Raw genomic sequence first — 27,344 nt, forward strand, 5'->3', positions numbered from 1 at the left:
GGACAGGAGCTGCTTTTGCTTTTCCTTTGTATTCAGTACTTAGCACTGTATTTGCACATAGTAAGCACATAAGTGCATATTAAATGATGTTTATAAAGCGTGGATATCCTGTAAAACCATTAAATTAAATAGCCAGAAATAAGAAATTAAGATATTGGGATAATAACAATGTACAAGTGGCAGAATTAAAAATGGAGAAAGAGGCTTTCCATGTCCATCATGGATTTTGTTCTCTGTGTCGAAGATCATTCAGGGAAACTGGTAGCCTGGGTTAATAGCATGCCAGTGTCAAATACAAGTGGGATTGTTACCAGGTAATAGCTAAGAATTCAAGTGTTTGAGCCTAAAACTACTTCTCCTCACTCTTAAGCTTGAAAATAATTAAAAATAATCATCTGGGTTTAGCAAACCTGACTTCTTCTGTGTTCCTGACTGGTTCAGCAATTCTTTTTGACCTATATTTTTTAGACTCTTTTCCTTTTTGCTTCCTCTTCTCTACTCTAGATCTGAATAATACTATTTTGAACTTCATCGTTTCCTTAACAACAGTAACAATAACAATGATAATACCATAAAAAGCATTACCATAGCAGTTTGGTAGGAAGGAGCCAGGCTGTGATATAATTTCCAAAGCACTGGATTTGAAGCCTTGTTGTATTTCCCCCCTTTGCCGCCATGAATAAGTGACTTTACTTCTGGATCTCAGTTTATTCATCTTTTGAATGAATTTGTTGGACTAGATGCTTGCTGTCATTCTCTTAGCTCTTAAATCCTTTGTTTCTATGACCTTTTATCTTGAAGTGCAAGCTATAGGCATATTCTTTTTTAAAATTATACTTTACTTTAACATTCGTTTTTTAAAATGTTGAGTTCCAGATTCTCTCCTTCCTTTCCTTCAGCCCTTCCCCTTGCCATTGAAAAAGCAAGCGCTGTGATATCAGTTGTACATGTAAAGTCGTGGAAAACTTACTTCCATGTTAGTCATGTTGCACTTCCCCACCCACCCAAAAGGTAAGAAAGGTAAAGTGACAAAAGTAGGCTTCCGTCATCATTCAGAGTTCTTCAGTTCTGTCTTCTAGATGTAGATAACATTTTTCATCACGACGTATAATTCTTGCATAAGGTTTTCTTGACATGACAAATTTGATATTTTTTAACCAAATCTTATCCCAAAGTTGTAAAATCCTTCTGCACGTCATTTCTTTGACTATTTACATAATATTGATTCCAGGGGACCATTTAGTTTAACATGTTTTCATGGAATCATTTAATATTAAGTGAATACTGCATATAATGATAGTTAAGTTTCAGGTACAGAACAGATTTTTTTTCATAGTATAGCGTCTGGGTTTGCCTAACTTAATGTGTATTTTTTTTCTTATTTGTTCCATTGGTGGTTGTCCTTTGTTCTCGAAGAGGACCAGTTTAATCCATACTGCCTTATGTTCATTCCAGTCCCTATAGTGGGAGAGTTATACAGCTTTTCGGATAGATTTCAGGAACATTGTAGCTACCACCTGCTCCTTGGGTTGATTGTGAAAGTGTACTGTGAGATTTCATGATACTGTACTGGTTGATGTCTTTCTGAGCTCCTGCCCTGGATCACCAACTACAAATTAGACATTTCCCACTGGATGTTTCATAGGACATCTCAAGCTTAACATCTTCAAAATAGAACTCATTTTCTCAACCCCAAAATTTATCCCTTTTCTTAACTTTACAATTTCTGTCAAGGGTGCTGTCAACCCTCCAGACAACCAGTTTCACAAGCTCAGAGTCACCTTTGACTCCTTTTTCCCTTTCATCCCTTATATCTGATCAGTTGTCAAGTCTTGTCAGTTCTACTTCCATAATGTATCTCCACTCACCAGCCTATTTTAGGTCCTTATTGCTTCTTGCCTGGACTGTTTCAATGATCTAATTGTTTTGTTTACCTCAGGTCTTTCTCTCACCTATTCTCTACCCTGAGGCCAGAGGGATATTGTTGAATCGAAAGTCTAACCATGCTGTTCATTTCCTTGTCTGAAAAGCTCTAATGTGACTCCCCCTTTCTTCTAGGATGAGATATAAACTCCTCTGTTTTGTATTTAAAGTATTCACAATCTCACTCTGGAAATAAGTTTCCAGACTTATTTCATATTACTTCCCCTCATACACTTTTATGTTCCTTCCAAACTGACTTTGTTATTCCTCACATAATAGCATTCCATCTTCTACCTCAGTGTCTTTTTACAGGCTACCTCTTCTGCCTAAAATGTACTCTCTCCACACATTCATTAAAAAAAAGAAGTCTTAGCTTTCTTCAGAACCCAGTTCAGGCTCCTTTTCTATGAGACCTTTCCAGTTTACCTCAATTACCAGTGTCTCCCTTCTCATAAGTTGTTGTTGTTCATTCGTTTCAGCCATGCCTGACTCTATCATCCCATTTGATGTTTCCTTGGCAAAGATATTGAAGTGGTTTGTCATTTCCTTCTCTAACTCATTTTATAGATGAGGAAACTGAGGCAAACAGGGTTAAGTGACTTGCCCAGGATCACACAGCTAATAGGTGTCTGAGGCCAGATTTGAACTCAGGAAGATGAGTCTTCCTGACTCAAGGCCCAGCATTCTCTCTACTGTGTCACCTGATATCATAAATTACCTTCTGTTTACTTTTTATATACTTAATAGGCATACTTGTTTCCTCTGATAAACTATAAAGTACCGGAATTAAGGGACTGTTTTGTTTATATCTTTCTATACCTAACGTTTAGTACAGTACCTGACACATAGTATATGCTTATTCATTGTTTGTTGGTTATTTAATTCTTTGGATCCCATGCCCAGAATAGGCACCAGGATTAGATTAGATTATAAAAACTGTTCTTTGAGTTCCCATTCATGATCAACCTAATTTCTACTGTCCTCCTACCCCAATGTCTCTTTCTTAACATCTTTAATTTTTTTATATAAACATTTGCATTTTACTAATATGCAACTAAAGAAGCCAGTTAATATCTTACTCTTCATCTCCTTATTGTATTCCCTGCTCATCAGCATCTCTTATTCATTATGATCTTACATTTATAAAATAACTTTTATATAAGATAGCTGTATTTCATAAATATACGTAAGATATATCCTCTGCCAAATACGTGTGTGTGTGTGTGTGTGTGTATATGTGTGTGTGTGTGTGTGTGTTGAGGAACACGTTTATTTGTCCCCAAAACAGCTTGCAGTACAAATGTGATATAAATTATAATGAGAGAAGAAACATACCATAGCAAATAGAGGGTTGGCTTGGGAGTCAAGAAGACCTGCGTTCAAGTCTTACCTCTGAAACATATTAGCCATACGACTGTGGGCAAGTTATTTAACCTCAGTGCCTTAAGAAATTTTAAGACCAAAAGTTATAAAACTGCTGATCTGCATCTCTGGATGAAATTTCCTTATTTACAGTTTCATACAGTGATGAAATCTCAGGTCCTAACTTACTTCTTTTGTACCCCACCAAAAATGCTATAAAGAAGCTGATGGAAAGGGAGATGGTGTCATTAGTAAGATTTTGTACAGATTGAGTGGGACCACAGAAGGATGCTATTCTAGAATAATAGGTAATAAAGTACTACCTAGTTCACAGGGGAATTGAATGCATTATGCTGTTCTTCCTTAATGTAAGATAGCATAGCCTTGAAGCAGTTATGATTTTTATGGCAGTTAAATCAGTTGTGTCATGCTTTGAAAGCTTGATCGTCTTACTGTAAGATAGGTTGAAAAGTTGAATAAAAGAAAAATTGAAATTACAGAAGATTAGTTTTCAGCCTGTTTCATAAGAGAAGCATGTTGTTGTCATAGCAGTAGATACTGCTACAAGGATGGATTGTTACAGATTATTCTATGAAATTGAAATACCCTAGGATTAATAATAGTAATAACTAAGGACTATATAGCAGGTACTATATGCCAGGCACTGTGCTAAGTACTTAAGATTATTGTCTCATTTGAGCCTTATAAGAACCCTGAGAGATAGATGTTGTTATTATCCTCATTTCCTCATCCCTAGATTAGGAAAATGAGATCTGTCTAGACTATTATTGTTACTCTTCAGTTTAACAAATTCCCCCCCCCCTCCAGCAGTGCTCATTTTCCTTTTTTTCCATTTGTTCTTGATTCTCAGGCTTTTCATTAAGCTTTAAACCTAACACCTATCGAGTGAGATATTTAAAAAGAACAATTATGATAGAGTAGTGTTGGCTCTTACTTATAGTTTTGCAGATGCTTGTCCTCCTCTTCCAGACCTGCTATCTCTGGGTGCTTTCACCAAATGCCTGATGGGGCCAGCCTTTATCTGGGCTAGTCTCATCACTTAGGGTGACCCTGATCTTATAGAATCAGGAGATGTGGATGACTGGGCATGTGATCTAGCCATTATGGATTTTTCTATAAAATAGGTTTTATTGCAATAATAACACAGTAGTTTTTGAAGAGGGACAAATACCTTTTGTCACACCTTGGGCCTTTCTCTACTTTAAACTTTAGACATCAATCCCTGCTAATCCTTTACCTTTTGCTAAAGTCTTGTCTGTCTGGAGCTCCTCCTTACTGACTCATTTCTACTTCTTTCTACCAGACTGAGTCAATTTCACATTAACAACAAAGACCAAAATGAAACAGTTCTTGCCCCTAAGAAGATTACAGTCTAATGAGGGGAAACTACATTTGCAGGTCTAAAATATATACTTAGTAAATTCAAAGTAATTTTATTGAAAGCAGACAGTACTGACAGCAGAGGAGTGGGGCAAGAATCAGGAAAGGACTCATGTGAGCTCTGTTTGTCAGAGTTTAAAATGCTTATTACCCTGGGTGTCAAAAGTTTTACTTGTTCTAATTACTGTAACTAGGACTAACTCCTGTGATCTGAAGGATTTATTCTTATTCAGGTGCTGAGGTTTCCTATTTATTTACTTATTTTATTGGTTTGTTTTCAGTTTTCAACAGTTACTTCCATAAGTTTTACGTTTTTCTCCCCCTCACTCCTCCCTCCATCCCCAAGATGGCATGCAATCTTATATGGGTTCTACACATATGTTCTTACTAAACACATTTTTGCATTAGTCGTGTTGCATTCAAGAATTAAACGAATGGGAGAAACCATGAGAAAAAACAAACTGAAACAAGACAATACAAGAGAAAATAGACTGTTTCATTCTGAGTTCCTATTCCATAGTTCTTTCTTTGGATGTGGTGGTTAGCATTTTGCATCAAGAGTCTTTTGAGAATGTTTTAGGTCCTTGCAATCTTTGTACACTGTGGCTGTTACTGTGTATAATGTTCTCCTGGTTCTGCTCACTTCACTCAGTACCAGTTCATATAAATTTTTCCAGGTTTTTCTAAAGTCGGCCTGCTCATCATTTCTTATAAGCACAATAGTATTCCATTACATTCATATATCACAACTTGTTTAGCCATTCCCCAATTGATGGACATTCCCTTGATTTTCAGCTCTTGACAACCACAAAAAGTGCTACTATAATTATTTTTGTACATGTGGTACCTTTTCCCATTCTTATGGTCTCTTTGAAATACAGCCCTAGAAGTGATATTGCTGGGTCAAAAGGTATGCACATTTTATGTGCATATGCACATAATTTATGCATATATTTTATGCTCTTGAGCATAGTTGTAAATTACTCTCCAGAATGATTGGATCAGCTCACAGCTCCACCATCAATGAATTAATGTTCCAACTCTCCCATATCTTCTCCAGAATTTATTATCTTCCTGTTTTGTCATGTTAACCAATCTGATAGGTGTAATGTGGTACCTCAGAGTTGTTTTCATTTTCATCTCTCTAATCACTGGTGATTTAGAGAGTTTTTTTCATGTAACTATAAATAGCGTTAATTTCTTCCTCTGAAAGCTGTCTGTTCATATCCTTTGACCATTTATCAATTGGAGAATGACTTGTATTCTTGTAAATTTGACTCAGTTCTCTATGTTTTAGAAATGAGGCCTTTATCAGAGATACTAGTTGTAAAAATTCTTTTCCTGTTCTGTGCTTCCCTCATAATCTTTGTTGCATTGACTTTGTTTGTGCAAGAGGTTTCCTTTTATAGATAGGGAAAAAAGACCCTAAAACAGAAGTTCTTAACTTGGGATCCATGAACTTGTTGGGTTTTAAAAAATGTATTTTTCATAATTATATTTCAGTATAACTGGTTCCTTTGTAATCCTATGTATTATGTTCATTTAAAACCTTATTCCTCTTCTCCAGACTACCAGAAGGGTCCATGATACAGAAAAGATTAAGTATCCTTGCCCTAAAACTTACTATCAGCGTCTTACCAGTCATGGGCTTACTTTGACAGTTAGGCTTCCCTTTTACTCCCTTCTAAAATTCTCCCTCTATCTTCCCTTTTCCTGTATTAGTGTTGCTGTAACAGGTCTATAGTAATTTTTTCTTTGAATTGCTTTACTGATTGGCACAGTAATTGTCTATCACCTTGTTTAGAATTTTGGAAAAAATTTTTGACCCAGTGGATTTCTGTAGGATATGACTGAATTAGGGAGTTGCATATGCTCTGCTCCCTAAGCTGACTAGCGTTCTCATGAGACTTTTTCCAGTTTTCCTTTTCTACCATCACAGCTGGAGGATTCCATATCTTTTACCTCTGGTACTGAGGATATTGAGTGAGAAAAGGAGATGCCCATTTTATCTGTTTATACTTTCTTTGGCCATCTCAAACTCATTCTTTGCAAATGAAAACTGCATGAAACACTCACCCCTTTTACCATTTAACCCAAATATTAGTCACCTTTAAGTCATGTTCCTGAATGTTTGTTGCTCAGCGTCTCCTGACAGGGGTTCAAGTTTTCTTTTCCTTTTGATCAGATCTTTACAGAGCTCTTAATTTTCCCCAGCTGTCAGGACTATTCTTTTCTGTTGTTATTGCTCTCATTCTTTTTCCTGGAAGAATAAACCTTACAACTCGAGAAAAAAACATTAACCATTCCTCTATACCTCTCCCAGGGCATGACAGATTAGAGTGTGATTAATCCTAAAAAAGCAACCTTTCTTCAAACCTGTTCTTGGATTCACTGGAGATTATGTATTTATTACTTTTCAGGGTTGGATTTGCTGCTTTTCTTACACCCATCTTCATTAGTATTAATCAGAGATTAGTTAGCTTCCTTACATATGTTATGGGCAGGATCAGAAACTGAAGAATTAACCGACCAAACATGGCAAGGAATGAAGTGCATGCCTTTCCCCATTTAGGTTGGATTCTGTAAAACCCTGTTGGGCTAAAATTTTTTTCTAGAATTCTGAATTCCATGGTAGGGTTATGTTAGCTGTAAGGGTGGATAGCTTTAAAGAATCACACTTACTGGTAAATAGTGATTTTCAATACAAATTTGTGTCAGACATTTCTTTTGGAGGCAAGTATGGTGGATACGTTGAACTTAAGATTGCGATTCCTTACTGCTCATTTCAACTCTCCTCTGTTCTCTTGTCTGTACTATTTTGGGGCAGAATTCTAGATCATGTCATCACATGGAGATAGACTAGGAATAAGAAAGGTTGTGTGACATGGGACTGGTAGGTAAGGTCTAGGAATCTGGGACAGAAGGTAGGATTTTTGGGGTGACAGAGCAAGTCAGCATTCTGAAAAACTTGGGTCCAGAAATTAAAGGAAAGAAACTTTGGGAAGTTTCAAATGGAATGAGGACTGAGTTCTGCCTAGGGTAATTTTGAAAGCTTTTTAATATATATGATCTATCTCTTGCAGTCATTGCCTCACATATTTAAAGTACTAGTGTCTTCTTTAAGTGGAAGCTTTACTAGCCCTGAGGATTCTTATAGGTTGGTTTGGGAGCCAAATTTTCATGTTATGTTAATAATGTCATGGATATGGTGCATCCTTAAGACAGAGAAGGACTAGTTGGACACTTGTGGTTTGTGTTGACCAATGCTGTACTCTTTGGTTTATACCTTCAGGTGGGATCTATGATATTTGGGAAATTTTAGTGAGGCTTAACTAGTCAAAACAGCACATAATGCAATACTAACATAAGTTTTTACTTAATATTTGTGGTTAAAGGATTATACTGAGCTTTTGTGCTATTTTTAGAATATAGTTTTTCTTTTTGAATATATTTACTTTTGGTTTTAAAATGCTAAACTGTTTTGGGCAGATGGAAAATTTTTTATCTTGTAATAAAAATAATTTTGTAATAAACTGAATTATAAGATAAGTCAACCTAAATCATCTTCTGTAAACATTTATTTTAGAGAGTAGCAGACCGACTGTATGGTGTCTATAAAGTTCATGGAAATTATGGAAGAGTTTTCAGGTAAGTATTATCATTCTAAAGCATTCCTCTTGTTTCTAGTCAGTTTGCCTTATATGTGGGAAATTATGTGTCTTTGCAAATGTGTGGTTCTGGACAGTAGAACTTGTGATGTTTATGCCATTGTAAAAAGAGCATTGAAATTAAAAGTCCAAAGAGGCTGGCTTAACTTCTGGTTCCATCATTTAGTTGTCATGGGATTTTGGGCAAATTGTTCATCTCTTAACCTCAGTGTCCATTTTTATAAAATGAAAATAGTACCTATATTATCTACTTCACAGGTGTCTTTTTCAGAGAAAGTTCTTTGTGAAATGCAAAGCACCATACAGATGTGAACTAATGCTCTCTATTTTTATTAGTAATAATCAGAATTCGTGATATTTAAAAAGATTTGTATGTTTAACCGAGTTTTTTCTGTATAAATCATTTGTTCCTGTACAGTTCTCTTTTTCTAAATTTAAAAGTTTAGCTCTTGTTGTTCCTAATGTTTTTGAGTGTCATTCTGAATTTCTTGCTAGTCCTTTATTATAGTACTCTTTTGGTTCAATTATCTTTTTTAAAAATTTGTGGTAGCTGCATAGGTTTCTTGTCTGTAGTTATTTAAGGATGTTAACTTTTCAGTGTGTCACTTTTTTGCATGTTACCAATGTATTTGTGGTTAAATTTAGATGTATTTCAGAGCACTATTAAGATTGTTACTAATATGTGTAATACAGAGTTGAATGCTTTTTATATTCTGTGGAATAAATAATGGATACTGTTCTGAGTAGATGAAAATCACCCCCAAAAAAGATTATTGAAGTAATTTTCTAAAAAAATTATATAGTTTGCAGTTACAATAACGTATTATGTTGAATTTCAGAATGTAATCCCCAATATTAATTGCTGTATCTCTTTAAGCAATTGTTAGAAATTAGACTTTCAGTATTTGAATTTGGTCTGAAAAAAATCACAATCATACTTACTACTTATCTTTCTCTAATCTGTTTCCTAACCAATCTATTTTTAAATAATATTCATATCAACAGAATAAACTAATTCAAACACATCTGTGGCAAATATTCACCAACAACATTCCTGTGAATGAACAGGAAGATTAAATTGAATGAATTTGGGTTGTTTTTATTAAGTCTGTTGTTTGATATTTAAAATTTGCTTTTATTATAGACCTCTCAAATGGGACATATCTATTGCCCAAGAGAACACTGAAAGGAGAACCTTTCACAAAAAGCTTGTTCACAAAAGATGGAGAGAAATCAAATGTTTTCAAGACAAAATATTTATTGTAATTATCAAAATGTCTGACATATTAATTGGACCAGTTGTGTTGCCTTTTTTTAAAAAAAAAAAAAAGCTCGCTGGGGAGAATGAACTTTTATTTTTTTTTTAATTTATTTATTTATTTTAAGTTTTCAACATTCATTTCCACAAAATTTTGAGTTCCATATTTTCTCCCCATCCCTCCCCTCTCCCCACCCCAAAACGCTGAGCATTCTAATTACCCCTAACACCAATCTGCCCTTCCTTCCAACATCCCTCCCTTCCCTTATCCCCATCTTCTCTTTTGTCTTGTATGGTAAGATAAATTTCTCTATCCTATTACCTTTATTTCTTATTTCCCAGTTGTATGCAAGAACAATACTCAACACTTGTTCCAGAAACTTTGAATTCCAACTTCTCTTCCTTCCTCCCTCCCCACCCATCCCCTTTGGGAAGGCAAGCAGTTCAATATAGGCTATATATGTGTAGTTTTGCAAATGACTTCCATAATAGTCATGTTTAAGACTAACTATATTTCCCTCCATCCTATCCTGCCCCCCATTTCTTCTGTTCTCTCTTTTGACCTTGTCCCTGCCCAAGAGTGTTGACTTTTAATTGCTTCCTCCTTCTATTGACCTCCCTTCCATCATCTTCCCCACCTTGCTTATCCCCTTCTCCTCCACTTTCCTGTATTGCAAGATAGGTTTTCATACCAAAATGAGTGTGCATTTTATTCCTTCTTTGAGTCACATGTGATGAGAGTAAGCATCACATTTTCTCTGTCACCTCCCCTCTTTTTCCCTCCATTGAAAAGTCTTTTTCTTGCCTTTTTTATGAGAGATGATCTGCCCCATTCCATTTCTCCCTTTCTCCTTCCAACGTATTCCTGTCTCCTTAATTTTATTTTTTTAGATATGATCCCTTTCTATTCAACTCACCCTGTGCTCTGTCTATATATATTTGTGTGTGTATAATCCCTCCAACTACCCAAATACTGAGAAAAGTTTCAAGTTACAAATATTATCTTTCCATGTAGCAATGTAAACAGTTCAACTTTACTAAGTCCCTGATGATTTATCTTTCCTGTTTACATCTTGATTCTTGTGTTTGAAAGTCATATTTTTTATTCAGCTCTGGTCTTTTCATCAAGAATGCTTGAAAGTCCTCTATTTCATTGAAAGACCATTTTTTCCCCTGAAGTACTACACTCAGTTTTGCTGGGTAGGTGATTCTTGGTTTTAGTCCTAGTTCCTTTGAGTTCTGGAATATCCTATTCCATGCCCTTCGATCCCTTAATGTAGAAGCTGCTAGATCTTGTGTTATCCTGATTGTATTTCCATAATACTTGAATTGTTTCTTTTTAGCTGCTTGCAATATTTTCTCCTTGACCTGGGAACTCTGGAATTTGGCCACAATGTTCCTAGGAGTTTCTGTTTTTGGATCTCTTTCATGCGGTGTTCTGTGGATTCCTTGAATATTTATTTTGCCCTCTGGTTCTAGAATCTTAGGGCAGTTTTCCTTGATAATTTCATGAAAGATGATGTCTAGGGTCTTTTTTTGATCATGGCTTTCAGGTGGTCTCATAATTTTTAAATAGTCTCTCCTGGATCTCTTTTCCAGGTCAGTTGTTTTTCCAATGAGATATTTCACATGATCTTCCATTTTTTCATTCTTTTGGTTTTGTTTTATGATTTCTTGGTTTCTCATAAAGTCATTAGCCTCTATTTGTTCTGTTCTAATTTTTAAAGAACTTTTCTTTGGTGAGCTTTTGAACCTCCTTTTCCATTTGGCTAATTTTGCTTTTTAAAACATTCATTTGACTTTTTGGACCTCTCTTGCCAATTGAGTTAGCCTATTTTTAAAGGTGTTATTTTCTTCAGCACTTTTTTGGGTCTCCTTTCATGATTCCCAAGTTTTCCTCCACCTCTCTTACTTGATTTTTAAAATCCTGTTTGAGCTCTTCCATGGCCTGAGACCATTGAATATTTATTTTGGATATTTGGGATACAGAAGCCTTGACTTTTATGTCTTTCCCTGATGGTAAGCATTGTTGTTCCTTATCCAAAAGAATGGGAGAAGATATCTCTTCAACAAGAAAGTAACCTTCTATAGTCCTACTTTTTTCCCCTTTTTTGGGCACTTTCCCAACCAGTTACTTGACTTTGGGTCCTTTGTCAAGAGTAGGGTATACCCTGGGTGTCTGTAAGATCTCAGTTCTTCCATGGTGGCACAATCAAGCATGTACACTGGTCTGGGAGCAACAAGAAACTTCTGTGCCCAGAATACTTCAGGGGGAAAAATGTTCATTCAACGAAATAGAGGACTTTCAAGCATTCTTGATGAAAAAGATCAGAGCTGAAAAGAAAATTTGACTTTCAAACACACACAGACACACACACACATAGACAGCACAGGGTGAGTTGAATAGGAAGGGATCATATCTAAAAAAATAAAATTAAGGGGTGAGAGAGGAATATATTGGGAGGAGAAAGGAAGAAATGGAATGGGGAAAATTCTCTCATAAAAGAGGCAAGAAAAAGACTTTTCAATGGAAGTAAAAAGGAGGGAGGTGAAAGGGAAAATGTGACGCTTACTCTCATCACATGTGACTCAAGGAAGGAATAAAATGCACACTCATTTTGGTATGAAAACCTATCTTACAATACAGGAAGGTGGAGGAGAAGGGGATAAGCAGGGTGGGGAGGATGATGTAAGGGAGGGCAATAGAAGGAGGGAGCAATTAAAAGTCAACACTCTTGGGCAGGGACAAGGTCAAAAGAGAGAATAGAAGAAATGGGAGGCAGGATAGGACGCTTTTTTTTCCTTCCAGTTATTTATTCTTTACTAGCATAGGAAGGGATTAAAACTGCTCTAAGACTCTTAGGACACCTGTATATGGGATTTTTTTTTTCTCTCTTTAGTGTCTTCAAAGTATATGCCTACTGGTGGGATCTCTGGGTCAATGTATTGTTTTAATTTTAATAGAATCATAGGACTCAGAGGAACCTCAGGTGTCAACAAATTCTACCTATATCCTTGTTGTTTGTTGTTGAGTCACTTATCGTGACCTCATTTGGAGTTTTCTTTCTTTTTTTTAATTAATTTGTTTTCAGTTTTCTATAATCACCTCCATAAGTCTTAGATTTTCTCCCCCTCCCTCCCGAAGACGGCATACAATCTTATATGGGTTCTACACATCCATTCTTACTATAGACATTTTTGTATTAGTCATGTTGCATAGAAGAATTAAAGTGAATGGGAGATAAAACATTTTAAAGTGTGATTTGAGTTGGATTTTTTTTTTTTTTGCTTGAACAGAGCAGTTTGTTTGGGTATCAAATACATACATGCACATAGACTCTTTAAATGTCATCTAAAAAGAAATAATATGGAAGATTAGCCTGTTAATTTGCCACATCCTTCATTTATATAATATTTATAATTTTATCTGTTTTTTTCTTAGTGAATGGAGTGCCATAGAAAAAGAAATGGGAGATGGACTACAGAGTGCAGGACATCATATGGATGTGTAAGTCCCAAGTCTCAATGTTGGATAATTAGATGTAAAAGTTTTGATGTGTCCTAATGACGGAACTTGTCACTATTTTTGTCTTTCTTTTGAAGATGAATAATTTTAAGTTCACATTAACAAATGCTTATTGTGTTCTCTGTCTGTATTGTCTGTGGTGTACAGTAGTTGCTTCTACATTGAGCATATATGGGTATTTGTCATTGAATCTTAGAATGTTTGTTAGGGAAAAAAAACTTGAGGTCATCTAAAGTTGGCTTTTTTCTTTTACGAGTGAGCACAATTCAGTCCCACAGGGGTCAGATCACTTATTGTAGTTAAATATTTAATGTTAATATTTACACCATATATCTCATGGGGCTTTTGTGAGGAAGGTGCTTTATAAACCCCGGAGTGCCATATCAATATGAATCATCACCATTGTCATTATTTTGTTGAACCAGTGATAGCTATGTACTCGGACTTAACTTTGGGGGATCTTATCCTACCATGTGATTTTTAGTAAATTTATGAATTAGAACGTTGAAACTACCTGAGATGACATCTTTGGAAATTTAGTTTTCGGAATCAAATAGTAAAAGTGTCTACCACTTTTGTAGACCTGGAGTTTGGCACATTCTGACTGTCAGTGAAACCTCTTACTGACTTATTGCTCCTTTCCTTCCCCTTTCACATACATATTCTCATAGTTGTGGCCTTCAGAGTGTTTCGTAATAACTCAGATACTTCATGATACAAGCCGTTGGTATATAGCTTTATTCATTATTTGGAATTCACTGAGGCTTCTTCCAATGCATATGCCCAAACTTAACTGAAATTTGTTTTTCAGGGACCTATGTAAGTATCCTTACTTACCAACACTATCCTTAAGGACACACAAACATTCCCTTTTCATACTTCAGTTCCTGGCTTCCTATTTTAAAAGTTGGATTCCTGTGCGAAAATGCATTTATCCTTAAAAGTATCAATAAAGTGTAAAAAGAAAAAAAAAAGAAGAAAAACTGTAGAAAGACCAACAAGAAAACTAGCATTTGCTGCTTATCTGTTTTCTTGGAAAACCAGATTAGATTGTTGTACTAAACTTTAGATCTCTTTAAGCCTTATGACTCCAGCCATAATCTTTAGGGTTTGTAATCCTAATCTCAGACCAGCACCTTGATTTCAAAACTTGCTAAGTGCTTGAGTACTTTTTTTTCCTCAAATTTATTATTTATTTTTAACATTGTTTTCTTTTTAAACTTTGAGTTCTAAATTCACTCTCTTCCCTGCTCCCTCTTCTACCCACTGGGAAGGCAAGCAGTATATCAGTTATACCTGTGAAATCCTGCAAAATATGTTTCCATATTAGCCTCATTAAAAAAAAAAGCAAGAAAACTAAAGTGAGAAAATTATACTTTAATTGCATTTAGAATTCAACAGTTCTCTCTCTGTAGGTGGATAGCATTTTTTCGTCTTGAGTTCTTTGGAATTTTCTTGGATATTTGTATTGATCAGAGTAGCCAAGTCTTTCACGTTTGGTCATCATTACGACATTGCTGTTGCACAATGGTTCTTCTCACTTCACTTTGCATCAGTTCATATGGTCTTGCCATGTTTTTCTGAAACCACCGAATCATCATTTCCCATAGCATAGTAGTCCTCCATCACAATCATATGCCACAGTTTGCGCAACCATTCCCAAGTTGGCAAGCATCCCATTGATTTCCAATTCTTTGCCACCACAAAAAGAGCCACTATCAATATTTTTGTATATATAGGTGCATTTCCTTTTTCTTTGACTTATTTGGTACCTAGTAATGGTATTGCTGGGTCAAAGAGTATGCATGATTTTATAGCCCTTTGGGCATAGTTCCAGCTGCTCTTCAGAATAGTTGAATCAGCTGACAACTCCTCCAGCAGTTTATTAGTGTACATATTTTTCTCTCATCCCCTCAAGCATTTGTCATTTATGATAGGTGTGAGTAGCAGTTCAGAGTTGTTTTAATTTGCCTTTCTCTAATCAGTAATGATTTAGAGGACTTTTTCATATGACTGTAGATAGCTTTGATTACTTCTGAAAACTTCCTGTTTATATCTTTTGACCATTTATCAATTGGGGAGTGCTTTTTTTAAATCAGTTTGACTTAGTTCTATACTCATTATATATTTGCAAAGTGTAACTTTTATCAGACACTGTAAAATTTTTTTATGTTCATTGTTTATGATATCTTTTAGCAAAATGTAGTTTCCCTGATTATCCCTTTTAATTAGGTCTATTTTTGCTTTTACTTTGTCTGATATTGATTGCTAACCCTGTACTTTCTTTTTTTTAGTTCATCTGAAGCTTATTAGATTCTGCTCCAGCCCTTTATTTTAACTCTACATATGTCTTTCTGTTCCAAGTACATCTCTTGTAAACAACCTATAATTGGATTCTGATTTCTAATCCATTCTGCTATTCACTTCCATTTGATGGGTAAGCTCATCCTGTTTCCATTCACAGTTATGATTACTGTGTTTTTCCTTCCATCCCATTTTCTTCTTTCTTTTCTCTTTTTCTTTTATTTTATCCCTCCTTAAAAATCTGTTTTGCTTCTAATCACCGTGTCCTTTAATCTGTCCTCCCTTTTATCATTCCTCTTTATTCCCTTCCCCCCAACCCTGTCTCTTGTTTCTCAGTTGTATAAATTACATTTCTGTACACAGGTGAGTGTGTCTTCCTTCTTTGAACCAATTCCAGTGAGAGTGAGGTTCAAGAATTGCCACCTATCCCCCATTTTACCCTCTATGGTAAAAGCTTATCCTTGCATGACTTTTCTATGTGAGAAAAATTTCCCCATTCTCCCTCTCCCTTCCCCCTTCTTCCCAGTGAATCCTTCTTTCTTGCTCCTTCATTTTTTTTCTTTACATTTTCACCTTAGTCATGTTGAATAGAAGAATTAAAATGAATGGGAGAAACCATAAAACAAAACAAAACATAATAAAAAGAAAATAGTCTGCTTCATTCTGTACTCCAATTCCATATTTCTTTCTCTGGATGTGGAAGTTGTTTTGCCTCAGAAGTCCATTGGAAATTTTTAGGTCCTTGCATTGCTGTGAAGGACTAAGTCTACCAGAAAAATTCCTTACACACTGGTTGTTGCTGTGTACAAAGTTCTCCTGGTTCTGCTCCTTTTACTCAGCATCAGTTCATATAAGTCCTTCCAGGCCTCTCTGAAGCCTTCTTGTTCATCATTTCTTATAGCACAATAGCATTCCATTACGTTCATATACCACAACTTGTTCAGCCCTTTCCCAGTTGATGGATATCCCCTTGATTTCCAGTTTTTGGCCACCACAGAGAGAGCTGCTATAAATATTTTTGTACGTGTGGGATCCTTTCTCATTTTTATGATCTCTTGGGGATACAGTCCTAGAAGCGATATTGCTGGATCAAAGGGTATGCACATTTTTGTAGCCTTTTGGCCATAGTTCCAAATTGCTCTCCAGAATGGTTGAATCAGGTCACAGGTTCACCAATTCACCAACAATGAATTGGTGTTCCACCTCTCCCACATCTTCTCCAACATTTATCATCTTCCTGTTTTGTCATGTTAACCAGTCTACTAGATGTGATGTGGTACCTCAGAGTTGTTTTGATTTGTGTCTCTCTAATCAATAGTGATTTAGAGCATTTTTTCATGTGACTATATAGGTAGCTTTAATTTCTTCCTCTGAAAGCTTCCTGTTCATATCCTTTGACCATTTATCAATTGGGGAACAATTTGTATTCTTGTACATTTGACTCACTCAGTTCTCTACATATTTTCAAAATGAGGCCTGTATCACAGACATTAGTTGCAAAAATGCTTTCCCAGTTTTCTACTTCCCTCCTAATCTTGGTTGCATTGGCTTTGTTTGTGCAAAAACTTTTCAATTTAATGTAATCAAAATTACCCCATTTTTCACTTCATAATGTTCTCTATATCTTGCTTGGTCAAAAATTTCTCCATTCTCCATAAATCTGACAAATATACTATTCCTTGCTCCCCTGCATTGTTTATAGTCTCAGTCTTTATACTTAGATCATGTATCCATTTGGACTTTATTCTTGTGTACAGTGTCAGGCATTGGTCTATGCCCAGTTTCTGCCACACTGTTACCAATTTTTCCAGCAATTTTTGTCAGACAGTGAGTTCTTATCCCAGAAACTGGGGTCATTTTTTTAGATCATTCCAACATTATCTACTTTCATCCATACCCTCTGTCTGTATATAAACTCCTTTTAACTGCCTAATAATGATAAAGTTCTTAGGAATTATATGTATCATCTTCACATGAAGAAATGTAAACAGTTTAATTTTTGAAGACCTTTGTAATTATTCTTTCATGTGTACTTTTTTGTGGTTCTCTTGAATCTTGTGTTTGAATGAATATTTTGAATATAAAAATAATTTTTAACATCCCTTTTTTAGAACTTTTGAGTTACAAATTCTCTCCCTTCTTCTCTACCTGCCCCTCATTGAGAAGGCAAGCAGTTCGATATAGGTTATACATGTGTAGCCATGCAAAACATTTTCATAATAGTCATATTATATAGACAAAAAAAATATAGTCAAAAAAAACCTCAGGAAAAATAAATTAAGAAAAGTATGCTTCAATCTGTATTCAGACACTATCACTTCTTTCTCTGGGATGCAGAGCATATTTCATCATAAGTCCTTCAGAGTTGTCCTGGATCATCGTACTTCTGAGAATCAACTCTGGTCTTTTCATTAGGAATGCTTGAAAGTCCTCTATTTCATTAAATATACATTTTTCTTTTCTGGAAGGATTGTATTCATTTTTGCTGGGTAAATTATTCTCTGTTGTAATCTGAACTCATTTGCCTTTTAGAATATCATATTCCAGATCCTTTTTTCCTTTATTTTCTGGAAGCTGCTAAATCTTTAGTGATCCTGACTGTGGCCCCACAATGTTTGAACTATTTTTTCTTAGACCTGGGAGCTCTGGAATTTGGCTATAATATGCCTGGGAATTTTCATTTTAGGATCTCTTTTAGAAATTGAATGATGGATTCTTTTGATTTCTATTTTACCCTCTGAATCTAAGATTCTGGGATTGTTTTCCTTGATAATTTCTTGAAATGTAATGTCTAGGATCTTCCTTTGATCATAACTTTCACATAATCCAGTATTTCTTAGATTACCTCTCCTCAATTTGTTTTTCCAATGAGATTTTTTCATATTTTCTTTTATTTGTGTCATTCTTTTTACTTTGTTTTACTGTTAGTATGTCATGGACTTATTAGTTTCTACTTGCCCAATTCTAATTTTTAAGGAATTATTTTCTTCAGTGAGATTTTATAACTTTTTCCATTTGATCAGTTTTGTTTTTTAAGGAATTCTTTTCCTCAGTGAATTTTTGTGCCTCTGTTACCATTAGACCAATTGTGTTTTATTAAATTGTTATTTTCTTTAGTATTTTTTGTGTCTTTTTTACTAAGTTCTCTTTTCATAATTTTCTTGTATCACTATTTCTTTTCCCAGGTTTTCCTCTACTACTCTTCTTTTCCTTTATTTCTTCCATCAATTCTTGCTGGCCTTGGGTCCAGTTAGCACTTTTCTTTGAGGTTTTGTTTATAGCTGCTTTGACAGCATTGTCTTCTTGGTTTGTATCTTCCCTACTACCACAGTAGCTTTTTATAGTCAAATTCTTTTTTGTTGTGTACTCACTTCCCCTGCCTATTTCTTGACTTTGAACTTTATGTTAAAATTGGATTCTGCTCTCTGGGGGGTGGGAAGGCAATCTCCCAAGCTTCAGGCCTTTTTGTGCTGCTATTTTCAGGGCTTCTGCAAGTTTTTGGTGCTCCCATGGTAGCGTGATCTTGGGAGTGCAGTGGTTATTGCTCTCTTGATCTGTACTCTGGTCTTTACCCAAAATGATTCCTTGCTCCTCTGCAACCACAAATGGAAGTGCTCTCTTGCCTTGGAACTGTGACCAGGGCCTCTGTTCTCCTGTGACTGACCTTCAGCACTCCTTTCTTCCATGAAATTGCAACCCAAAACTGTGGATGGGCAAGAGAGTTACCAGACAGTGCCAGCAGCTCCCAGTGCCAGCAAGAGTCCTTCGTAATCACTTTCTGTCTACTTGTCTGATCCCCTGATCATCTCTGAACTGCAGCCTCAGCTGCCTTTTTTTAAGCTTTCATTTAGTGTTTTATTTTTTCCCAGTTACATGTGAAAACAATTTTTAACATTCGTTTTTAAAACTTTGCCCTAAATTCTCTCCCTTCCTCACTCCTCCCCCTCTATTGAGAAGGCAAGCAATTTGATATAGGTTAGCCATATGTAGTCATGCAGTACATATTCGTAATAGTCATGTTGTGAAAGAAAACATAGACAAGGAAAAAAACTCAAGAAAAATAAAGAAGGCTAAAAAAAAGTATGCTTCAATCTGTTCAGAAATCAGCAGTTCTTTCTCTGGAATGGATAGCATTTTTCAACATAAGTCCTTCAGATTTGTCTTGAATCATTATATTACTGAGAATATCTAAGTCATTCACAGCTGATCATCTTACATATAGTATTCCTGTTACTTTGTACACAGTACATTTCACTTTGCATCAGCCCATGCAAGTCTTTCCAGGTTTTTCATAATTTCTTATAGTGCAATAGTATTGCATCATTATCACAAACCATTCCTCAATTGCCATTCCTCAATTGATGGGCATCCCTTCAACTTCTAATTCTTTACCTCCAGAAAAGAGCTGCTATAGGTCCTTTTCCTTTTTTTTAAATATCTTTTGGGATACAGACCTAGTAGTGGTATTGCTAGGTCAAAGGGTGTGCATGGTTTTATAGCCCTTTGGGCATACTTCCAAATAGTTCTACAGAGTGCTTGAATCAGTTCACAACTCCACCACCAGTGCATTAAAGTCTCATTTTTCCTATATCTCCTCCAATATTTGTCATATGCCTTTTCTGTTCTATTAGCCAATCAGATAGGTATGAGGTAATACCTCAGAATTGTTTTAATTTGCATTTCTCCAATCATTAGTGAGTTAGAGTATTTTTTCATATGGCTATAGATAGCTTTGATTCCTTCATCTAAAAACTGATTATATCTTTAGATCATTTATCAATTGGGGAATAGCTCTTATTTTTTAAAATTTGACCCAGTTCTCTATATGTGTGAGAAATGAGGCCTTTATCAGAGAAACTTGCTTCAAAATTTTTGTCACAGTTGCTATTGCTAACTGCATTTCTCTTTACCCTATTCCTCACCCCCATTTATTCTGTTCTTTCTCTCTTTTTACCCTGTCCCTCCTCAAAAGTGTTTAGCTTCTGACCATCCCTCCCCCAATCTGCCTTCCTTTCTATTACCCCTGCCCCTCCTATTTTCCTTCCTGTAGGGTAAAATAGATTTCTATGTCCAGTTGAGTATGTATGTTATTCCCTCTGAGCCAGTTCTGATGAGAGTAAAGTTCACTCACCTACCCTCTTCTCTCCCTTTCTTCTCCACTCTCAAAGCTTTTCTCAGCTGCTCTTATCCCTGCAGTGTGTGTGGACTCCCACCCCAGTCAGAACTTTCTCCTATCAACTTTCCAAGTTTTCCTAGTAGAAAAATATCTTACTTGCCCTCATATTGACTCTGCCACTCCAAACTTGATAGAATATGTTATTTTAAAGTTATTTGGAGAGGAATGTTGAAAGAGTTCGGCTGGGTTGGCTGTAATCCACCATCTTGGCTCCACCCCTTCTCTCAAGGTTGCTTGAGCACTTTTTAATTTTAACCTAACACTTAGCCTCCCAAGTATTTTTCTGACCTTGAGTTTGTTTTATGGTTGTTTTTTTAACCTGCATTTTAAAATAATGTTGTTCAGTTGTTCAAGTCCCATATGACTCTTTATGACCATACCAGTCTCTTCTGTCTTTCGCTATCTTCTGGAGTCTGTCCAAACTCATGTTCATTGCTTTCATGACATTTGTAAATAATAGAAGAATTTATTGAAAGCTTCCAGCAACCTATTTTCTTTGAAAATATTAGGTAATGTGTAAGGTTTCCATGGTGTTGGCTGGTATTTGACAGTACACATACTTCTATACTGGTTCTGTGAAGTAGTCCGTGATAATTTTGCATCTTTTAAAAGTGTTCTTCAAATGCAAATTTGTCTGTATAAAACAATTCCTGAATAGCTGTAACTTCTGATGGAGCTTTTGAGCCTGGTTAATTGGAAGAATTTCCAAATATCTGCGAAGAAATTCTAACCCCAGTTTTGGAGTTCTTTGTTGAATCATTAAATATGGATGCAAAGAATAGATTGATTAAAGTGTCCTTATCAACGTAGTCCTGCTTTGTTCCATTGAGGATAGGAAATAGTAGAGATAAAGGACCATCTTCTTAATAGTTAAGCAGTCTTTCATATGTGGTCTGCCATGTCTTCATTTATTTTTTTCTAATCTAAGGTTTTTTAGACTTATAATAATGTCCTCTGCCCTACAGTTATTTTAGATCAGGAACTTCTGTGTCAGCCTGGGCCCAGGGGAACTTGAAATATAATTGTATTGAAGACATACCCAGAGAAGACAGTGTTACCAGGAAATTTTTAGAGAAACAAGGTTAGGAATAAAGGAAAAAATGAAAAAGCTATGAAAAGGAACAACTTGGGAAAACTCATTGGGGGTTGGGAGCAGATGGGATAGGAAAGGAAAAAACATCCCTCTTCTTCCTCTGCTTTCTCATTCTGGCAGAAATTGGTTCTTTGCCCCAGAACTCAGGTTACTGTAAGCAGAAGAAGAAAAATAAAGCTCATATATTGAAGTTTTGACACCTGATAAAATTGCAAACCATCCGGAACTGAGAAACACCAAGAAATTCAGGGGGAATTAGTAGGGGAAAGTGTTTCATTTAAGCCTGAGGGAGAAAAAAAATAGTGTTAGATATTTAAATACTGATTGGAAACAGTTAAGAATCATTAAACAAGTTCATACAAAAGTGAATTTTTAAGTGGAAGGATCTTAGGGGTCTAGTCCCTTCATTTTATAGATGAGGAATCCAAGGCACAGAGTGACTTGTCCATGGTTGTAGAGCTGGGATCCAAATGCAGTCCTCATTTCAGATCTAGTACTTTCCATCATATCATTTTGCCTCCAAATTGCATTTCGATAAACAATGTTTTTGCCCTATTATTCTTAGTGGATTTTATACATTTTGATATAATTATCTCTCAGTTTTTTTTTCTCTAAATTGAGCTACTTAAATGTTAATCTTGTCTGATGTAGTAGCCCATCCATCCCCTTGATCATATCATTAATGCTTTTCCTAATGTTCTCTAACTCTGCTTTCTCTTTCTTCTGGTGGAGTTGCCATATTTAAACACAGTACTCTGGAAATGGACACACCATGACCATACAGAAGTATAAAACCTTTTTTGTTTCCAGTACTTTGGGACTCTGTCATCATAGTACAGTCTACAGTAACTCTAAGGTCCTTTTCCTGGGACATAACTGATACCTCAAAAGCCTATGTGGGAAATTTTTATTTTTTTCCCTAAATGTGTTCATTATCTTGGAATTGCCTGTACTAAAACTAAAGTTTTTTAGGTAACCCACAAAGAATCAAAAGATATTCATCTCAGTTTGGTATTTCACTTGGAAGAATTGATGTAATTTGCATACTTAGAAATTTTATAGTGTGGAATCTTCCAGATAATTTATTAAAGTATTAAATAACATCAACCTTAGCAATTGTTTATACATCTTTATCCTAAAAACTGTTTGTTTATCCCTCCCCTTTTCCCTGTCTCTGTGTCCTATCCACTGCTATCAATCTGGTTGTTGTTCAGAAACCTTTTTGTTGACATTAACTTATTGTCCACAGTCATAATTTTTTTAAAGCTAGGAGGAGCTTTTATTATTCTCAACAGTGACTTCTAAGAATTTGATCTGTATGTAGAAAAAAGTTCCTCCAAACAAACATTGCAGTTTCCTAACCTGTAATTTCAGTATATATTTTTGTGTCTTCCTATTGTACACATTTTATAGGATGTCTCAAAAGTTCCCAAAAGTCTTGGTGCAACTTTAAGTTTCGGACTGTACCAATTTTTGGGGGTGCCTAACTCCTTATGACAGCTAGCCTCATTACCTGTTCACGCAGTCCCATTCCATCCCATTTCCTCCAATAGATTGCCCCCTACTGTCAACCCCACTCTTTTACTTATTTTCACTTAAGTTTAAGACTGCACCCAGACTTCTGGGACACTCTGTATTTAAAATGACACATAAATTTTATATTTGCAAATTGTCTTTTTCAGTAATTTTTGTTGCCCTATTCCTTTTAGCAGAATAGGGAATAAATAATAGATAAATTCTGATTTTTTTTTCTATTTTTTTAGTCATTTCAGAAAGTGTTTATTTGGTGCCTACTGCCCTCAGTTCTGTGCAAAGCATTCCAGGGGACACAAAGAAATGCAAAACATGGTCTCTGTCTTTGAAATGTTAATTCAAATCTAGGAGATAAGACTTAATACATATGAAATTACAACCACTCGATTATAAGACCATTGTGCTAAGTTGTAGGGTGAAAACTATAAGTAGGGAAATCAGTGAAGTTACAGAGCAGTCAGAGAAAACTTCATGAAGGAGATAAGACTTGAGATGGAGGTCCTTGAGAGAGCATTCAAGAGGGGTAAGATTTGGATAAACAGTGGGGAGCTCATTCTAGAGAAGAGAAACAGCCTGAACAAAGAGACAAATCATAGCGTGATAATGAGAATGACTTGATCACAGGAGAGGATAGTAGTCAGGAAGCAGTTGTTAAGCACTTATTATAATGTGCCAGGCTGTGTGCTAAGTGCTGGAAAACAGCACTACATGTTTTCATATTTTGACTCTACTTATTTTATATTATATATGTTACATATGTAATATATTATACATGTGATGTATACACACACACACACACATATAAGCACTTTGTTAAGAGGGATAGGCATTTCCCAATATTGCTGAAATGCATTATTTTCCATAGGTTTCATTGCTTTTCCTTACTAAATTTAGAAAAATAATTTGGATGCTTGATTCAGGCATAAGAACATTAATAATTTGTACTCTAAGAAAGTTGTTTAATTTGTACATTGTTGTTGCTGATGTGTTTGTCCCTCAGTCTCGAAGAAGACCATGATGTCAAGATGATGACATGACTTGCAGTTGGCTTTGATTTGAGTGAGGGAGGGTTGTGCAGGTCACCAGCCTCACTATCTTTTCCTGAACCATCTCAGCATCAACAATAAATCCAGCTGGATATCTAGCCTAGAGAAGAATTTGTATGTGTACGTACATATATACATTTTTATGTTTTAAAAAACAGATATGCTGCTTCTATTGATGATATTTTAGAAGAAGAGGAGCATTATGCAGATCAACTAAAGGAATATCTTTTCTATGCAGAAGCATTAAGGTAAGTATAGTTAAAATTCCAAGTTTCTTGCCTCTTGATTATTCAGAATTGAGTCCATATGCTTCAACAGAGTATAGATACTATGATTTTTCATTCATTTCATTAGTAAATATTTGGAGATGTTATGTATCTTTTTGTTAAACATTATTAGAAGGTTGCAGACTAATTTAAACCTTTTAGTTCCTTGTGGGGGCAGTGTTGTATCAAGACCTTCACTCACCTTGATGAATTGAAACACTTTTTATTCCCCTAAAAAGGAGAAAACATGTAAGATAAGTAAAGGTGAATAGTATGGATTGTACTTTGTTCTGTGAACTAGTGGATACCGTTGAATGAGCTGATGGATAAAATAATGAAAACAATGTTTTAAGATAATCCGGCAACAGTGTTGCAAGATATATTGAAGGAATCTGAAGACATTGAATTCACTTAGGCTGTTTGAATGAAAAGGGTTTGAAATAACAGGGATTTGAACTAGGGTGATGGTAGTGGGAGTGAAAAGGAAGAGTTACTTGTAAAAAACATTATCAGTCTTTCAGTTGACGTGATTTGGTGACTCACTGGATATGGGGATCAAGAAGAAGAGAGTATCAGATAACTCCAAATCTTAAAAAGATACTTTATTAATTTTCCTTTTATATTGCTATCACTTCCAATTGACTCCTTCCCTAGTACAATCTTCACCACAAATAAATACAACTAAATAAATCAACATATTAGTGATGTCTGGCAATTCACGCTTCATTCAGTATCCATGTTCACTGCCAAGAAAGGGTAATTATGTTTCACTCACAGTTCAGTGAAGTCACAACTAGTCGCTGGATTGCTTAGGTCTGATATTTTTCACTGTTGTTTTCCTTTTTGTGATATTTGTGTAAATTGTTTTCTTGATTCTGTTCATTTAACTCTATATCATTTATACATTGTACATATACATTTTAAACATTATACATGTATATTTATATTCAAATTTACCTGAATTTATTTTTTATTTATCAATCCTCATGGTCAATAATAGTATTCTATTACATTCATACTTCACAGTTTGTTCATTTTACATATTGGCTTTCCCTCAAATACCCTAACTATTCAATATCTCAATGAATTCACTTCCGTGAGCTACCTTAACCATACCCTAGACCTTACCATCACCCACAAATGTTCAAGAAATCTGAAAATCCCCTTATCCGATCTCTTGACTTTTCACTTCTCCCTTTGCCTTCTCTTACATAACTTTTGTTCTCCAAAGAGTGAAGTATCCCACTCCAAAGAGTGAATCTACACTTTGACTTCAGATTCCTTGATCCCCTCGTTTCTCTCCTAGGTCATCTCCCTTGCACTAGCTACTCTCTCTTCTCCTTGTCTTGCCCCTTAGGTGAACCAATTCAATTACACTATTCTCTTCTCTTGAATTTTCAGCCCCCTTAACATATATTGCCAGTTCTGCCCAGCCTAGCCTTAGCCCTGGATCACTTCTACCATTCACTGCCTTCACTTTTACCCAGTTGCTCCTGAATGAAGGTGAAGAAAATCATGCAGCTTTTCTGACTAGGTCCTCTACAGATTTATGTTACACAACCTCAACTGAGCCCTCATTGCTACAGGCAATTCCATATCCACTCACTATCACTCTCTCTATGGTGGCTCTTCAAAACCTTTTCATCCCTCCTCGGACTTCTTGTGACTCTCCCTCACTCTCTCCCTGAGAACCTTGCCTCATATTTTACAGAAAAAATTGAGGCCTTTTGCCATGAGTTCCTTCTCCCATTTTCCTCATCTCACATCACTCAGATCTCCTGCTCCCCTATCTCACATGATGAAGTGGCCCAACTCCTTACCAAAGCTAACACATTTACCTGTTCAAGTGATCCCGCTCCATCCCACCACCTCCATTAGATTGCCTCCTTGGCCACTCCCACTTTTTCACTTATTTTCAGTCTCTTCGTTTCTATTAGTTCATTTCCTACTACCTACAATCATACTCCTATCTCCCCAATCCTGAAAAAAACCCCTCATTTGATCCTTCTATCTCTGCTAACTATCATCCTATTTCTCTTCTGCCTTTTGTAGCTAACCTTCTGAAAAAGGCTATCTATAATTGGTGCCTCTACTTTCTTTCACTGTTTTCTTAACCACTTTATAGTCTGGCTTCCAGCCTTATCATTCCACCAAAACTACTCTCTCCAAAGTCACTAATCATCTCATATTTGCCATATCCAGTGACCTTTTCTCAAGCCTTATTTTCCTTGACCTCTCTATAACCTTTGACACTGTTGATCACTTTCTCTTTCTTGATACTCTCTTCTCTCTAGGTTTTCAGGACACCACTTTCTCCTCCTTCTTCTTCTACCAGTCTGACCACTTTTTCTCTGTCTCCTTTACTGGATCTCTTTCCAAATCATACCCTCTAACCATAGGTGTCCCTCAGGATTTTGGCCTGAAACCTCTTCTGTTCCCCCTCTGTTCTACTTCATTTGGTGATCTCTTTAATTCCCATCTTTATACTGATGATTCTCAAACCTACTTATCCTGCCCCAACTTTTCTATCAGCCTCCAATCTCACATGTCCAACCTTCTTTCAGACATCTCAAATTGGATGTCCAGTAGACATCTTAAACTCATTATGCCCAAAACAGAACTCTTTATCTTTCTTCTTGAACTTTCTCCCACCTCCTCCCTTCCCTTTTACTGTCAAGGGCAACACCATCCTCCTGATCCTCAGACTCAGAACTTAGTAGTCATCCTAGTTTCTTTGAAATCTCTCACCCCTAATATCCAATCTGATGGATTTCACCTTTGCAACATC

The 27,344-nt window shown here is 35.8% G+C and overlaps 1 protein-coding gene across 3 annotated transcripts in view; it reads left to right on the top strand.

Annotated features, from left to right (window-relative positions):
- The window catches only part of SNX4 (sorting nexin 4), a 92,866-nt gene that overhangs the window by 47,810 nt on the left and 17,712 nt on the right, over positions 1 to 27,344 (top strand). For 2 of the 3 annotated variants that reach the window (XM_072613740.1, XM_072613742.1), the window contains exons 8-10: positions 8,273 to 8,334; positions 13,055 to 13,120; positions 24,449 to 24,538. In XM_072613740.1, coding sequence (XP_072469841.1) covers positions 8,273 to 8,334; positions 13,055 to 13,120; positions 24,449 to 24,538 — 218 coding nt within the window. The remainder of the gene's footprint in view (positions 1 to 8,272; positions 8,335 to 13,054; positions 13,121 to 24,448; positions 24,539 to 27,344) is intronic. The other variant, XM_072613741.1, reaches the window with a different exon arrangement.

This window comes from Notamacropus eugenii, chromosome 5 (assembly GCF_028372415.1).
Source record: "Notamacropus eugenii isolate mMacEug1 chromosome 5, mMacEug1.pri_v2, whole genome shotgun sequence".
Taxonomy (NCBI): domain Eukaryota; kingdom Metazoa; phylum Chordata; class Mammalia; order Diprotodontia; family Macropodidae; genus Notamacropus; species Notamacropus eugenii.